The following is a 17,363-nucleotide window of genomic DNA, read 5'->3' as shown; positions in this document are numbered from 1 at the left end:
TTTACTACCTCAAATCCCTATCCTAATTAGTTAATTTTACATAGTGAGATGTTTAACCTCTTTAGGCTGAACACAGATACGTTTTTCCACTATTCACCTCTCCTAGTCCTTTGTTTTTACTTCAATTGTTAGATATTTTCTCTTCTTCTCTAATCGGTGCTATCAGCTGACACCCCCCTTCGTATCTTCTAGGCACTAGACTCTTTGCTCCGGCCCCCTGTAGGGGTTCACCTGGAGAACAGGTGATCTTCACTTGCTCCTTTATCTTCCTCTGAAATTCCCTCTGATGTTTCCTCCTGACTTATTGCACTCACAGGTAAAGTGACCAACCTGTCCATAATTATAACAGTCTTCTGAAAGTTGCTGGAAGTGTAGCTGAAATCTTCCTCCTCCTTCTAAGTCTTCTCGTCCTCTTCCTCTCCAATTCTGTGTCTGTCCAGAAACTGGCTGTGGATATGAAACACCTGGTACCCCCCTTGGTGGCTGGTACAATTGCATTTGATCTTGTTCAGTTGAAGCTGTAACAGTGATTGTTGATTTGGTTCACTCTGATTCTTCATAACCAAAGCTTCTCTTCTCCACCAGTTGTATGATTGAGTTTTCTGAGAGTTTCTTGATCCTGTTCTTTCTTGCTGTTGACATATCAGGATTCTTCAAAAGCTTATATTCTAAGTTCGGTCCTCGAAATATCATCTTCCATCATCTTCTTATTATTGGCCTTTCCTTGACCTCAATGCATTATTCTTCTCCTCCAATTCTTGGGATTATTTTCTCAGCAGGTTTTGTCCTTCTGTATCTTCTCTTCTTGAGTTGTTCATCCAGTTGTGTTACTTCTTCTAAACTAGTCGCTTTATCCAGGCATGATAAGCATCGGTCTATATCTCCTTCTATTTCTTCTGTGCCAGTCCTTGTAGGACAAACTCCTTTTGAATACACAGCACCTTTAGTCTCCTCTTTATCGCTGTATTCATCTGAACTCGAATCTCTTGTATCCTTCTTTCCTCTCTTGCCACCTTCCTTCTGATCACAGAGTCATATCCACCCATGATCTCTTCTCAATCACTCTGATCTTCATCTTCATCATCTTCTTCAAGTTCCATCTTCCTTAACCTCACTCTTCTCTTCCAGACATCTCATTTTCTTCCTTCTGGAGTTTTGGATTCATCTTTATCGTCGTTTCTGCTTGTCCTCTATCTATTATTCGTTCATCTTCATCTCTGATGCAATAATCACCCTGCTGGAGGATCACTGGAAGCTGAGGATAAGCATCCCTAAGCTCTACTTCCTTCTCGTAAGGTGGGTGTCTTTTTGCTGAATCCGTATGTGAGAAAGGTGTACTAACTTCTGCCATTAGTTTTTCTGTCACCTTCTCTATACCTTTGTTTATCTTATCGCTGGAATCTTTTATCAGTTTTTGTTTGAGAATGAAGGGCAACTTTTGTTTCATTTGCCGGATAACCTAACACTACTTTAGTTAAAGGATTACTATTTTGTACTATATCAACCGGTGTAATGACTTTCATAGCCTTGATGTCATTTTTCCCCATTGTAACAACCCTTTTATATTCCTTTATCGTGAATTATTTTATTTTAGACTATATAGCCTATGGCTTCCCCCCTTTAATTATTAATATAAACCAAACAACCCCAAAAAAAAATTTGAATTTTGAAAACCAAAATATGAATATGTCTATTCAATTAAATTTTTTATTCAAAAACCATTTCTAATTAAAATAAAAAATCAATTAAAAAATCAATTAAAAATTATGAATAATTAAAACCAATTTTTTATTTCTATATCATATCTTACCAATTTATATGTTCTAATATTAGTGGTGGTTATCTTACCACAACCCATCAGGAAAGTAAATGTAAGTTAGTCAACTTCAAAGCAATCCCAAAAACAAAGCCTTCTAACCTTACAACACTACAATTCCCATAAACCCCCTTGCTCTATAAGCACCTAATTATCTTAATTTTACAGAATAATGTCAGTCCTTGATTCCCAACACAATTCCAATCAAATCCAAGTGATGCCAGAGACTCTAAAATGCAAATGTTATTCAAATGATCAGTCTGTTGCCAAGCCTCTGCGAAATTGTCATAACATCAAATATCCTGTAGGGGAAGATTTTGTAACCAGACCAGTACCAAAACCTTTTTGACTTGATCCTCTGTCGCGTCACGTGACGTGTACGTCAGCACCCCCTCTCTTTCTCTCTCCCTTGTTCCTCTCATATGACAAAAGAACAGAGACACAAAAATATTTTTGTAGTTAATGCAATCACTGAGTTATTTCAACCATATTCAATATTCCCCCACTCACATTCGCTTTAAGACTTAACTCAGGACTAAATAGATCGCTCAAAAACATTTTTATTTTATTTTAATCCATCATTTAATTTAATTCATTATAATCCGTCAACATATATCTAATTTATCAATTCAATAGGTCATAAAAAAACGTTTCATCTTTAACCAACAGCCGATGTAACAACTAGAAGATTTAATTCATTTTCAAATCTTTCCTCTTTGTTCCCTCGTCTGTGTTTCTCTGTCTCCCCCTGCAGCCCAGTCTAGTAAAATCCCACGCATGCGCGATACATTCAAAAATACTTTTTCACCGTGGAAGGGAGTTTAACAGTCCTGCTGTACCTCCGTTTTCCCCTCATAGTCAACAACATTTAACAGCGCTCACAAAACATAGAACCTGAATTACACACACACAAACACATTTAAGAGGGTTATCCTATCGCAATGGGACCTCTAAGGACACCCGTTAGCATGTAGCACGCAACACAATTAGCATTTAGCCTTAGCATTTAGCATTAGCCTTTATGTACAATGTGGCCTGAACCAGCATTTAGCATTAGCATTAGCATTAGCCTTTAGCTAACTGTGGCCTACCCCACACAATAAGCATCCTGCACTGCCCTTTTTCTTTTGACTTATTATCCTACCGTTTTGTGCTACCGTGGATTTAATGACAATTCACCGAGAAATTACACCCAAACGGACCCCCCGTCGGACGAAAGTCGAGCAATAATCACAAATCAGATAAATTCCATCAACCCGAGTTTTCTTTAAAACCCACCGACTGCACATTCTAACGCGCAACCGGATTTGTCGGCCCATTCTAAATGGCCCCCCCGGGGTCTTAAGCGGTACAGTGCTCTAATGTATGCGCATATCTGCCTTAATTCCTACCATCGATTGCTCTAAAATTCCAATTATTTACCGTTTACCAATGCAACCACATTTTAGAATAATTATTACAGACTCCTAGTCGACCGCAATAGCACCACATCCGCACAATCCCAACTAATTTTCACTGTACACCTTCAATGCCCTCTCATGAATCAGCGGAATAACTAATGCCCAAATTTTGTATAAATTTTTGTAATCTCACCTTTAAAGCCGGCTTGAGCAGTAGTCAACTCGCGACTCAGGAAGGGAACCAAGAACGATGCAATCAGTATCCCGGACGAGCCCCCATTCTGTCGTGTCCCGTCGGATGTTGGTGGCTATTGCTGTCAAACAAAGAGTCCGCTTAGGCTGCACCTTGATTAGAAGCTTTTATTAATATCACAAGTTTACAGCATAAGTTACAGACCCGCAGTGTCTGGAGAAGCACCGTCCCAAATTAATCTGAATGCCTCTGCCCGCTCCTTGTCTAGCTCATACTTATAAACAATGGCAATAAATGGGTTGCTCCCTTTTTCGTCCAATCACCTATCCCCCCTGGGGCGTCACCCTACAACTGCTACATTTGAACTAAGATAAACAACATTCCATAATCCTACTACACTACAAGTACTATGGTGTTGAATGCTGAGCTATAGTCAATGAACATCATTCTTACATACAGTGGGGGAAAAAAGTATTTAGTCAGCCACCAATTGTGCAAGTTCTCCCACTTAAAAAGATGAGAGAGGCCTGTAATTTTCATCATAGGTACACGTCAACTATGACAGACAAATTGAAGAAAATCAAATTGAAGAAAATCCAGAAAATCACATTGTAGGATTTTTCATGAATTGATTTGCAAATTATGGTGGAAAATAATTATTTGGTCACCTACAAACAAGCAAGATTTCTGGCTCTCACAGACCTGTAACTTCTTCTTTAAGAGGCTCCTCTGTCCTCCACTCGTTACCTGTATTAATGGCACCTGTTTGAACTTGTTATCAGTATAAAAGACACCTGTCCACAACCTCAAACAGTCACACTCCAAACTCCACTATGGCCAAGACCAAAGAGCTGTCAAAGGACACCAGAAACAAAATTGTAGACCTGCACCAGGCTGGGAAGACTGAATCTGCAATAGGTAAGCAGCTTGGTTTGAAGAAATCAACTGTGGGAGCAATTATTAGGAAATGGAAGACATACAAGACCACTGATAATCTCCCTCGATCTGGGGCTCCACGCAAGATCTCACCCCGTGGGGTCAAAATGATCACAAGAACGGTGAGCAAAAATCCCAGAACCACACGGGGGGACCTAGTGAATGACCTGCAGAGAGCTGAGACCAAAGTAACAAAGCCTACCATCAGTAAGACACTACGCCGCCAGGGACTCAAATCCTGCAGTGCGAGACGTGTCCCCCTGCTTAAGCCAGTACATGTCCAGGCCCGTTTGAAGTTTGCTAGAGTGCATTTGAATGATCCAGAAGAGGATTGGGAGAATGTCATATGGTCAGATGAAACCAAAATATAACTTTTTGGTAAAAACTCAACTCGCCGTGTTTGGAGGACAAAGAATGCTGAGTTGCATCCAAAGAACACCATACCTACTGTGAAGCATGGGGGTGGAAACATCATGCTTTGGGGCTGTTTTTCTGCAAAGGGACCAGGACGACTGATCCGTGTAAAGGAAAGAATGAATGGGGCCATGTATCGTGAGATTTTGAGTGAAAACCTCCTTCCATCAGCAAGGGCATTGAAGATGAAACGTGGCTGGGTCTTTCAGCATGATAATGATCCCAAACACACCGCCCGGGCAACGAAGGAGTGGCTTCGTAAGAAGCATTTCAAGGTCCTGGAGTGGCCTAGCCAGTCTCCAGATCTCAACCCCATAGAAAATCTTTCGAGGGAGTTGAAAGTCTGTGTTGCCCAGCAACAGCCCCAAAACATCACTGCTCTAGAGGAGATCTGCATGGAGGAATGGGCCAAAATACCAGCAACAGTGTGTGAAAACCTTGTGAAGACTTACAGAAAACGTTTGACCTGTGTCATTGCCAACAAAGGGTATATAACAAAGTATTGAGAAACTTTTGTTATTGACCAAATATTTATTTTCCACCATAATTTGCAAATAAATAAATTAAAAATCCTACAATGTGATTTTCTGGATTTTTTCCCCTCATTTTGTCTGTCATAGTTGACGTGTACCTATGATGAAAATTACAGGCCTCTCTCATCTTTTTAAGTGGGAGAACTTGCACAATTGGTGGCTGACTAAATACTTTTTTTCCCCACTGTAGGTATTCCTCTTGTCCAGAAGGGATAGTGCAGTGTGCAGTGTGATGGCGATTGCATCGTCTGTGGATCTATTGGGGCGGTAAGCAAATTGAAGTGGGTCTAGGGTGACAGGTAAGGTAGAGGTGATATGATCCTTGACTAGTCTCTCAAAGCACTTCATGATGACAGAGGTGAGTGCTACAGGGCGATTGTCATTTAGTTCAGTTACCTTTGCTTTCTTGGGTACAGGAACAATGTTGTCCCTCTTGAAGCATGTGGGAACAGCAGACTGGGTTAGGGAAAGATTGAATATGTCCATGAACACACCAGCCAGCTGGTCTGCGCAAGCTCTGTGGACGCGGCTAGGGATGCCGTCTGGGCCGGCAGCAGGGGTTAACATGCTTAAATGTCTTAATCACGTCAGCCATGGAGAAGGAGAGGCCACAGTCCTTGGTAGTGGGCCGTGTCGGTGGCACTGTGTTATCCTCAAAGCGGGCGAAGAAGGTGTTTAGCTTGTCTGGAAGCGAGACGTCAGTGTCGGCGACGTGGCTGGTTTTCTGAGCCGTTGAATTGCGACTCCACTTTGTCTCTATACTGATGACTAGGGCGGCAGGTAGTTTAGTGGTTAAGAGCGTTGTGCCAGTAATCGAAAGGTCGCTGGTTCTAATCCCTGAGCCGACTAGGTGAGAAATCTGTCGATGTGCCCTTGAGCAAGGCACTTAACCCTAATTGCTCATGTAAGTCGCTCTGGATAAGAGCGTCTGCTAAATGACTAATAAATAAATAAAAATGTTTTGCCAGTTGAATTGCCTTGCGTGAGAAGCTACACTGTTTGTATTCTGCCATATTCCCAGTCACCTTGCCATGGTTGAATGCGGTGGTTCGCGCTTTCATATTTGCGCGAATGCTGCCATCTATCCACGGTTTCCGGTTAGGGTAGGTTTTAATAGTCACAGTGGGCACAACATCACCTCTACACTTCCTGATAAACTCAGTCACTGTTTCAGTGTATATGTCTAAATTATTTTTGGAAGCTATTCGGAACATATCCCAGTCCGCGTGATCAAAACAATCTTGAAGTGTGGATTCCGATTGGTCAGACCAGCGTTGAATAGTCCTTAGCACGGGTACTTCCTGTTTGAGTTTCTGCCTATAGGAAGGGAGAAGCAAAATGGAGTCGTGGTCAGATTTGCCGAAAGGAGGGCGGGGGAGGGCCTTATAACCATCCCGGAAGTTCGAATAGCAATGGTCGAGGATTTTAGCAGCGCGTGTACAACTGATAGAACTTCGGCAGCCTAGTCCTCAAATTTGCTTTGTTATAATAAATGCAGCCTCAGGATATATGGTTTACAGTTTGCATAAGGTCCAGTGAAGTTCTTTGAGGGCCGTCGTGGTATCGGCTTGAGGGGGGATATACACGGCCGTGACTATAACCAAAGATAATTATCTTGGGAGATCAAATACGGTCGGCATTTGATAGTGAGGTATTCTAGGTCAGGTGAACAAAAGGACTTGAGTTCCTGTATGTTATTACAATTACACCATGAGTCGTTAATCATGAAACACACACCTCCGCCCTTCTGCTTCCCGGAGAGATATTTATTTCTGTCTGCACGATGAACTGAGAAGCCATCTGGCTGGACTGATTTAGACAGAATATCCCCATAGAGCCATGTTTCCGTGAAACAGAGTATGTTACAGGCGTTGATGTCTCTATGGAAAGAATTCCTTGCCCGGAGTTCGTCGACTTTGTTAACCAAAGAGTGAAGATTAGCGAGTAGAATACTTGGAAGCGGGGGGTGGAGTGCGCGCCTCCTAAGTCGAACCAGCAGGCCGCTCCGAGTGCCTCTCCTCCGCCGGCGATGTTTTGGGTCAGCCGCTGGAATCAGTTCAGTTGCCCTGGGGAGAGCAAACAAAGGATCTGCTTCTGGAAAGTCGTATTCCTGGTCGTAATGCTGGTGAGTTACCGTCGCTCTGATATCCAATAGTTTTTCCCGGCTGTATGTAATGATGCAAAACACTTTCTGAGCTAATAATGTAAAAAATTATACATCAAAAAACGAAATACTGCAAAGTTTCCTAAGAGCTAGTCGCGAGGCCGCCATCTTCGTCGGCGCCAGTTACACCAGCTCTGTCAGGAGGAATGGGCCAAAATTCACCCAACTTATTGTGGGAAGCTTGTGGAAGGCTACCCGGAACGTTTGACCCAAGTTAAACAATTTAAAGGCAATGCTACCAAATACTAATTGAGTGTATGTAAACTTCTGACCCACTGGGAACGTGATGAAAGAAATAAAAGCTGAAATAAATCATTCTCTCTACTATTATTCTGACATTTCACATTCTTAAAATAAAGTGGTGATCCTAACTGACCTAAGACAGGGAATTTGTACTAGTATTAAATGTCAGGAATTGTGAAGATCTGAGTTTAAATGTATTTGGCTTAGGTATATACATATACATACATATATACATACATACTTATAAATACATATACATATCCTTTAAAAATATATATTTCCCTTTATTACTTTCCAACCCCACCACCCCTTCCCTAATTGGAGTAAACTAGTGAACAACAACGCTTAGGCCTCTACTTCCAGCTTATACATACTATATACATTTTATGGACACAGTCAATTTTACAATAATTATATTTTGTTTGTTTTTACTCCTGAACTTCCTCTACCCTCAACCTCTCCGATCGTTTTCATGATGTCCATCCGGTTTGCTTCTATATGCCATATCTTTCTAACTGTGCTCTTTCACAACAGTTCTCAACCTATAACCTATATACTTATTATGGACACAGTATGCTTTACATTAGTTATCTTGTTGTTATTAGTTGTTGTTAGTTGTTATTAGTCCCATCCTTCAACTCCATTCAACACCATCCATATTGGATTTCTATTTGCCATATATTTTTCAACTGTACTGTGATGTTTTACAAAAGTTCTGAACCTTTCTATTCTCATTGTTTCTACAGTTTGTGAATTGAAAATAAACATTTTTGCTAAAAGTATTATTATATTATTGATCGATTGACTATGACTTTTCAGATCACATTAGTAATTTTGTTGTTATTAGTTTAGTTCTTATTAGTCCCATTCAAACCCTCCCATCTATCTCCTCTTGGGGAAATAGTTATTCCTAAACTGTGTCTTCTTTTGGGCTGCAGTGTATTCTAACATCCAATGGCTGATTGGCTCACCAGATCAACAAAAGGGGAGAGTACAACAACAGTCCACCACAATCTGCACTACAATACAACAGCATAGAACCACAATCTGCACTCCAATACAACAGCATAGAACCACAATCTGCACTCCAATACAACAGCATAGAACCACAATCTGCACTACAATACAACAGCATAGAACCACAATCTGCACTCCAATACAACAGCATAGAACCACAATCTGCACTACAATACAACAGCATAGAACCACAATCTGCACTCCAATACAACAGCATAGAACCACAATCTGCACTACAATACAACAGCATAGAACCACAATCTGCACTACAATACAACAGCATAGAACCACAATCTGCACTCCAATACAACAGCATAGAACCACAATCTGCACTACAATACAACAGCATAGAACCACAATCTGCACTACAATACAACAGCATAGAACCACAATCTGCACTCCAATACAACAGCATAGAACCACAATCTGCACTCCAATACAACAGCATAGAACCACAATCTGCACTACAATACAACAGCATAGAACCACAATCTGCACTCCAATACAACAGCATAGAACCACAATCTGCACTCCAATACAACAGCATAGAACCACAATCTGCACTACAATACAACAGCATAGAATCACAATCTGCACTACAATACAACAGCATAGAACCACAATCTGCACTACAATACAACAGCATAGAACCACAATCTGCACTACAATACAACAGCATAGAACCACAATCTGCACTACAATACAACAGCATAGAACCACAATCTGCACTACAATACAACAGCATAGAACCACAATCTGCACTACAATACAACAACATAGAACCACAATCTGCACTCCAATACAACAGCATAGAACCACAATCTGCACTCCAATACAACAGCATAGAACCACAATCTGCACTACAATACAACAGCATAGAACCACAATCTGCACTCCAATACAACAGCATAGAACCACAATCTGCACTCCAATACAACAGCATAGAACCACAATCTGCACTACAATACAACAGCATAGAACCACAATCTGCACTACAATACAACAGCATAGAACCACAATCTGCACTCCAATACAACAGCATAGAACCACAATCTGCACTACAATACAACAGCATAGAACCACAATCTGCACTACAATACAACAGCATAGAACCACAATCTGCACTACAATACAACAGCATAGAACCACAATCTGCACTCCAATACAACAGCATAGAACCACAATCTGCACTACAATACAACAGCATAGAACCACAATCTGCACTCCAATACAACAGCATAGAACCACAATCTGCACTCCAATACAACAGCATAGAATCACAATCTGCACTACAATACAACAGCATAGAATCACAATCTGCACTACAATACAACAGCATAGAACCACAATCTGCACTACAATACAACAGCATAGAACCCCAATCTGCACTACAATACAACAGCATAGAACCACAATCTGCACTACAATACAACAGCATAGAACCACAATCTGCACTACAATACAATAGCATAGAACCACAATCTGCACTACAATACAACAGCATAGAACCACAATCTGCACTACAATACAACAGCATAGAACCACAATCTGCACTCCAATACAACAGCATAGAACCACAATCTGCACTACAATACAACAGCATAGATAGGATAATTTTACACAGTATCACATAATATTAATATTATAATATTCTCAAGCACTGACAGATTGTGAATAATAGAGATTATGTGGGATGTTATATTTATCGGAATAGAAACTAAATGTGAAATACGGTTAAAGATCTCCTTTATGAGAATGTCTCATCAGATTATGATCTATGTATATCATATGGCACATCCCAACTATATTTCTTCTGCCCATTTCTGCTTGTACAGAGCAGAACAGAGCAGAACAGAACAGAGTAGAGCAGAGCAGAACAGAGCAGAACAGAACAGAGCAGAACAGAGCAGAACAGAACAGAGCAGAACAGAACAGAGCAGAACAGAGCAGACCAGAGCAGAACAGAGCAGAACAGAGCAGAACAGAGCAGAGCAGAACAGAGCAGAACAGAACAGAGCAGAACAGAACAGAACAGAGCAGAACAGAACAGAGCAGAACAGAGCAGAACAGAACAGAACAGAGCAGAACAGAGCAGAGCAGAGCAGAACAGAACAGAGCAGAACAGAGCAGAACAGAACAGAGCAGAACAGAACAGAGCAGAACAGAACAGAACAGAGCAGAACAGAGCAGAGCAGAGCAGAACAGAACAGAGCAGAACAGAGCAGAACAGAACAGAGCAGAACAGAACAGAACAGAACAGAACAGAACAGAGCAGAACAGAGCAGAACAGAGCAGAGCAGAACAGAACAGACTAGTATCAGTAGAATGCCAGTCAGGACTCCCTCCCTGGACAGACAAGGTTAGAGGAAGGACTTTAGACAGACAACCTGGCCCTTCTATCTGAACCAGAACAGACACCAGCTGAAATATTCAACAGAAGGTTCAATCACAGGCCCTAGAAAGTACAGAATAAGTTTATCTGAGATCAGGCCAGGTCTCCTTTTTAGACATTCAGCAAGATGGCACCATATTCCCTATTTAGTGCACTAATCCAACACCCAGTGACCTCACCAAGAGATTTTAGACATTGGTATTGAAGCGAACGGCGGGGAAGAGAATAGAACCCAGGTCTCTGGCGTGAAAGGCAAACACCCGCACCAATAGGGTTGACCCACTTGGTGGGAATTGCAACGCAGCTCATTAACATTTAAACAATTTTTTAGTCATTTAGCAGACGCTCTTATCAAGAGCGACTTACAGGAGCAATTAGGGTTAAGTGCCTTGCTCAAGGGCACATCGACAGATTTTTCACCTAGTCGGCTCAGGGATTAGAACCAGCAACCTTTCGGTTACTGGCACAACGCTCTTAACCACTAAGCTACCCCCTGTTCGTCCCTGTGCTTCCACTACTCAGCTCCCTCGCACGTCTGGGACATGCGTTCCGGGGGCCTCACGGCCGCCATCCACACTTCTGACACACATGTAGTAAACTGGGGAGCAGGGGAGGGAAACCAAGTCGCTGGCGTGAAAGGCAAACACCCTAAGCATCACGCTTAACCCGCTTTTTAACTATATTGGTCATATAGTGTATATATCTATATATCTACTAAAGTAATCACACCATTCTTACTGAAGCTTCAGCTTTTATTCAGCTTGAATTTTATATTTAACACATCTCCCACTACCGAATAAAAATCAAATCAAATATTATTGGCCGGGTACACATATTTAGCAGATGTTAGTGTGGGGTGTAGTGAAATGCTCCAACAGTGCTGTCTATCAGACTACATGATGGGTAATTAATGTACCTAACTATACAAAACAATATGCGCAAATCCCCCCACCCCCCAAAAAATTAATATATATAGAAATATTAGAACGATCAATGTCAGAGTCCGGAATATAAATATATATGTATATGGTGTGTATATACATCATTACCACCACAACACCATGGTCCTTACCTACGGAACAGCAAGAGGATCTGCCCCTCCTTCAGGCTGTGCTCAAACCCTACACCCCAGCCCGAGCACTCCGGCTCAGCCACCTCAGGTCTCTTGGCCCTCCCACCCCTACAGGATGGCAGCTCCGGCTCAGCCACCTCAGGTCTCTTGGCCTTCCCACCCCTCCCACCCCTACGGGAGGGCAGCTCCGGCTCAGCCACCTCAGGTCTCTTGGTCCTCCCACCCCTACGGGAGGGCAGCTCCGGCTCAGCCACCTCAGGTCTCTTATCCCTCCCACCCCTACGGGATGGCAGCTCCGGCTCAGCCACCTGAGGTCTCTTGGCCCTCCCACCCTTCCCACCCCTACGGGATGGCAGCTCCGGCTCAGCCACCTCAGGTCTCTTGGCCTTCCCACCCCTCCCACCCCTACGGGAGGGCAGCTCCGGCTCAGCCACCTCAGGTCTCTTGGCCTTCCCACCCCTCCCACCCCTACGGGAGGGCAGCTCCGGCTCAGCCACCTCAGGTCTCTTGGTCCTCCCACCCCTACGGGAGGGCAGCTCCGGCTCAGCCACCTCAGGTCTCTTATCCCTCCCACCCCTACGGGATGGCAGCTCCGGCTCAGCCACCTGAGGTCTCTTGGCCCTCCCACCCTTCCCACCCCTATGGGAGGGCAGCTCCGGCTCAGCCACCTCAGGTCTCTTGGCCTTCCCACCCCTACGGGAGGGCAGCTCCGGCTCAGCCACCTCAGGTCTCTTGGCCTTCCCACCCCTCCCACCCCTACGGGAGGGCAGCTCCGGCTCAGCCACCTCAGGTCTCTTGGTCCTCCCACCCCTACGGGAGGGCAGCTCCGGCTCAGCCACCTCAGGTCTCTTATCCCTCCCACCCCTACGGGAGGGCAGCTCCGGCTCAGCCACCTCAGGTCTCTTATCCCTCCCACCCCTACGGGAGGGCAGCTCCGGCTCAGCCACCTGAGGTCTCTTATCCCTCCCACCCCTATGGGAGGGCAGCTCCGGCTCTGCCACCTCAGGTCTCTTATCCCTCCCACCCCTATGGGAGGGCAGCTCCGGCTCAGCCACCTCAGGTCTCTTGGCCTTCCCACCCCTCCCACCCCTACAGGAGGGCAGCTCCGGCTCAGCCACCTCAGGTCTCTTATCCCTCCCACCCCTATGGGAGGGCAGCTCCGGGTCAGCCACCTCAGGTCTCTTGGCCTTCCCACCCCTACGGGAGGGCAGCTCCGGCTCAGCCACCTCAGGTCTCTTATCCCTCCCACCCCTCCCACCCCTACGGGAGGGCAGCTCTTGCTCAGCCACCTCAGGTCTCCCACCCCTCCCACCCCTATGGGAGGGCAGCTCCGGCTCAGCCACCTCAGGTCTCTTATCCCTCCCACCCCTACGGGAGGGAAGCTCCGGCTCAGCCACCTCAGGTCTCTTGGCCCTCCCACCCCTACGGGAGGGCAGCTCCGGCTCAGCCACCTCTAGGACAACAGAGTCCCTGCCCATCTTCCGGAAACATCTGAAACCCCGCCTCTTCAAACCGTATCTTAAATAACCCCCCCCTCTAGCTCTGACTCTACTGATAGTTACGTTATTGAGGAGAAATGCACTTTCTATGCCTGTTATATGTGGTTATGCCACCTAGCTATCTTAAGATGAATGCACTAACTGTAAGTAGCTCTGGATAAGAGTGTCTGCTAAAATGATTAAAATGTCAATGTAAAATATTTTTAGACAGCTGACGCAAGCGCACACATTTTCTTCAGGAAATGTACCTATTCTCCATTAGTCATATTTATAGGGCCTTATAAAATCTAACAGATTTTTTCCCAAATTCTGTTTTGTTATTTTCCAAATTCAATTTTCCCAGTTAATGTACTACTTAAGTCTTTTTTTTTTGTATCTGTACTTCACTTTTGTTGACAGTTTCGATACCTTTTGGAAACAAAACACGTTTTATAAGGAGGATGGGATCCACCCAAATCATTTGGGTTCCTGGATCCTTTCACAGCATTATAAGGCTGCATTGAGACAATGACTTATCAATGACCCAAGCCCAGCTCAGCTAATCCCTACCATTGTGACGCAGAGTTGTCAAAATGCTTCAGCAAATGTACATTACATCAGGGGCATCGGTAGACACAATGTGGGTAACCTAATTTATGTCCCTCTAACTGCCCTGAATGCCTCTGCATGATCCTACAGCTATTGTGTGCAGTAATCACGTGTCTAAGAACCAGATTTATACTGTTAGCACTGAGCCGGTGTGCCCGAGGAGGCAGTCCACTGTGTGCAGCTCACCCTGCACTAACATAAAGAACATGAGCACATCTACTGCTGCTAAGCTTCCCAGTAAAGCAATAAAAACAAGTAAGCATCCCAGAAGAAAAGTGCTCACAATAGCCCACATTAACATATGTAGCTTAAGAAACAAGGTTCATGAAATCAATAATTTGCTAGTAACAGATGACGTTCATATTCTGACTATTTCTGAAACTCACTGTAGATAATACCTATGATGATACAGTGGTAGCAATACAAGGTTATAACATTTACAGAAAAAAATGTAAATGCCAATGGTGGAGGTGTTGCTGTTTATATTCAGAACCACATTCCTGTAAAGATTAGAGAGGATCTCATGTTAAATACTGTTGAAGTAATATGACCACAGGTTCATCATATCAAATCAAATTGTTATTTTGTCACATACACGTGTTTAGCAGATGTTATTGCGGGTGTAGCAAAATGCTTGTGCTTCTAGCTCCGACAGTGCAGTAATATCTAACAAGTAGTATCTAACAATTTCACAACATATACCCAATACACACAAATCTAAGTAAGGAATGGGATTTAAGAATATATACATATATGGACAAGCAATGACAGAGCGGCATGGACTAAGATACAGTAGAATATTATAGAATACAGAATATACATATGAGATGAGTAGTGCAAGATATGTAAACATTATTAAAGTGACTAATGTTCCATTTCTTAAAGTGGCCAGTGATTTCAATAGGCAGCAGCAGCCTCTAATGTGCTAGTGATGGCTATTTAACAGTCTGATGGCCTTGAGATAGTAGATGTTTTTCATTCTCTCTGTCCCAGCTTTGATGCACATGAACTGACCTCGCCTTCTGGATGACAGCGGGGTGAACAGGCAGTGGCTCGGGTGGTTGATGTCCTTGATGATCTTTTTGGCCTTCCTGTGACATTGGGTGCTGTATGTGTCTTGGAGGGCGGGTAGTTGGCCCCCAGTAACGCGTTCGGCAGACCGCACCACCCTCTGGAGAGCCCTGCGGTTGCGGGCGGTGCAGTTGCCGTACCAGGCAGTGATACAGCCCGACAGGATGCTCTCAATTGTGTATCTGTAAAAGTTTGTGAGGGTTTTAGGTGCTAAGCCGAATTTCTTCAGCCTCCTGAGGTTGAAGAGGCTCTGTTGTGCCTTCTTCACCACACTGTCTGCGTGGGTGGACCATTTCAGTTTGTCGGTGATGTGTACGCCAAGGAACTTGAAGCTTTCAACCTTCTCCACTGCGGTCCCGTCGATGAGGATAGGGGGGTGCACCCTCTGCTGTTTCCTGAAGTCCACGATCATCTCCTATGGTTTGTTGATGTTGAGTGAGAGGTTATTTTCCTTGCACCACACTCCCAGAGCCCTCACCTCCTCCCTGTAGGCGGTCTCGTTATTGTTGGTAATCAAGGCTACTACTGTTGTGTCGTCTGCAAACTTGATGATTGAGTTGGAGGCGTGCTTGGCCACGCAGTCATGGGTGAACAGGGAGTACAGGAGGGGGCTGAGCACGCACCCTTGTGGGGCCCCAGTGTTGAGGATCAGCAAAGTGGAGATGTTGTTTCCTACCTTCACCACCTGGAGGCGGCCCGTCAGGAAGTCCAGGATCCAGTTGGAGAAGGAGGTGTTTAGTCCCAGGATCCTTAGCTTAGTGATGAGCTTTAAGGGCACAATGGTGTTGAACGCTGAGCTGTAGTCAATGAATAGCATTCTCACGTAGGTGTTCCTCTTGTCCAGGTGGGAAAGGGCAGTGTTTCTCTTGGTTTCTCTAATGACTGCCTCGCCTGGTTCACCAACTACTTCTCAGACAGAGTTCAATGTGTCAAATCAGAGGGCCTGTTGTCTGGACCTCTGGCCGTCTCTATGGGGCTGCCACAGGGTTAAATTCTCGGGCCGACTCTATTCTCTGTGTATATCAATGATGTCGCTCTTGCTGCTGGTGAAGCTCGGATCCACCTCTATGCGGACAACATCATTTTGTATACATCTGGCCCTTCATTGGACACTGTGTTAACAAACCTCCAAACGAGCTTCAATGCCATACAACACTCCTTCCGTAGCCTCCAACTGCTCTTAAACACTAGTAAAACTAAATGCATGCTCTTCAACCGAACGCTGCTTGCACCCGCCCACCCGACTAGAATCACTACTCTCAGCGGGTCTGACCTAGAGTATGTGGACAACTCCAAATACCTAGGTGTATGGTTAGACTGTAAACTCTCCTTCCAGACTCACATTAAGCATCTCCAATCAAAAGTTAGATCTAGAATCGGCTTCCTATTTCGCAACAAAGCCTAATTCACTCATGCTGCCAAACATGCCCTCGTAAAACTGACTATCCTACCGACCTTTGACTTTGGCGATGTCATTTACAAAATAGCCTCCAACACTCAACTCAGCAAATTGGATGTAGTCTATCACAGTGCCATCCGTTTTGTCACCAAAGCCCCATGTACTACCCACCATTGTGACCTGTACGCTCTTGTAGGCTGGCCCTCACTACATATTCGTCGCCAAACCCACTGGCTCCAGGTCATCTATAAATCACTGCTAGGCAAATCCCTGTCTTACCTTAGCTCACTGGTCACCATAGCAACACCCACCCGTAGTCTGCGCTCCAGCAGGTATATCTCACTGGTCATCCCCAAAGCCAACACCTCCTTTGGCCGCCATTCCTTCCAGTTCTCTGCTGCCAATGATTGGAACAAACTGCAAAAATCTCTGAAGCTGGAGACTCTTATCTCCCTCACTTACTTTAAGTGTCAGTTGTCAGAGCAGCTTACCGATCACTGCACCTGTACACAGCCCATCTGAAATTAGCCCACCCAACTACCTCATCCCCATATTGTTATATTGGGGGCTGAATAGCAATGGTCGAGGATTTTGGCAGCTTGAGTACAACAGTCAATATGTTGATA

General features: G+C 44.3%; 1 protein-coding gene across 1 annotated transcript in view; it reads right to left on the bottom strand.

Moving 5' to 3' along the window:
* LOC121574502 (glutamate receptor ionotropic, NMDA 3A) overlaps positions 1 to 13,658 on the bottom strand; it is a 100,938-nt gene extending 87,280 nt beyond the window's left edge. The window contains exon 1 of the mRNA XM_045222752.1: positions 13,601 to 13,658. Within this exon, the coding sequence (XP_045078687.1) occupies positions 13,601 to 13,658 (58 nt within the window). The remainder of the gene's footprint in view (positions 1 to 13,600) is intronic.
* Positions 13,659 to 17,363: the final 3,705 nt, after the last annotated feature.

This window comes from Coregonus clupeaformis, chromosome 9 (genome assembly GCF_020615455.1).
Source record: "Coregonus clupeaformis isolate EN_2021a chromosome 9, ASM2061545v1, whole genome shotgun sequence".
Lineage (NCBI taxonomy): Eukaryota > Metazoa > Chordata > Actinopteri > Salmoniformes > Salmonidae > Coregonus > Coregonus clupeaformis.
The sequence above is the reverse complement of the archived record's forward strand: the minus strand, read 5'-3'. Positions and strand labels throughout refer to the sequence as shown.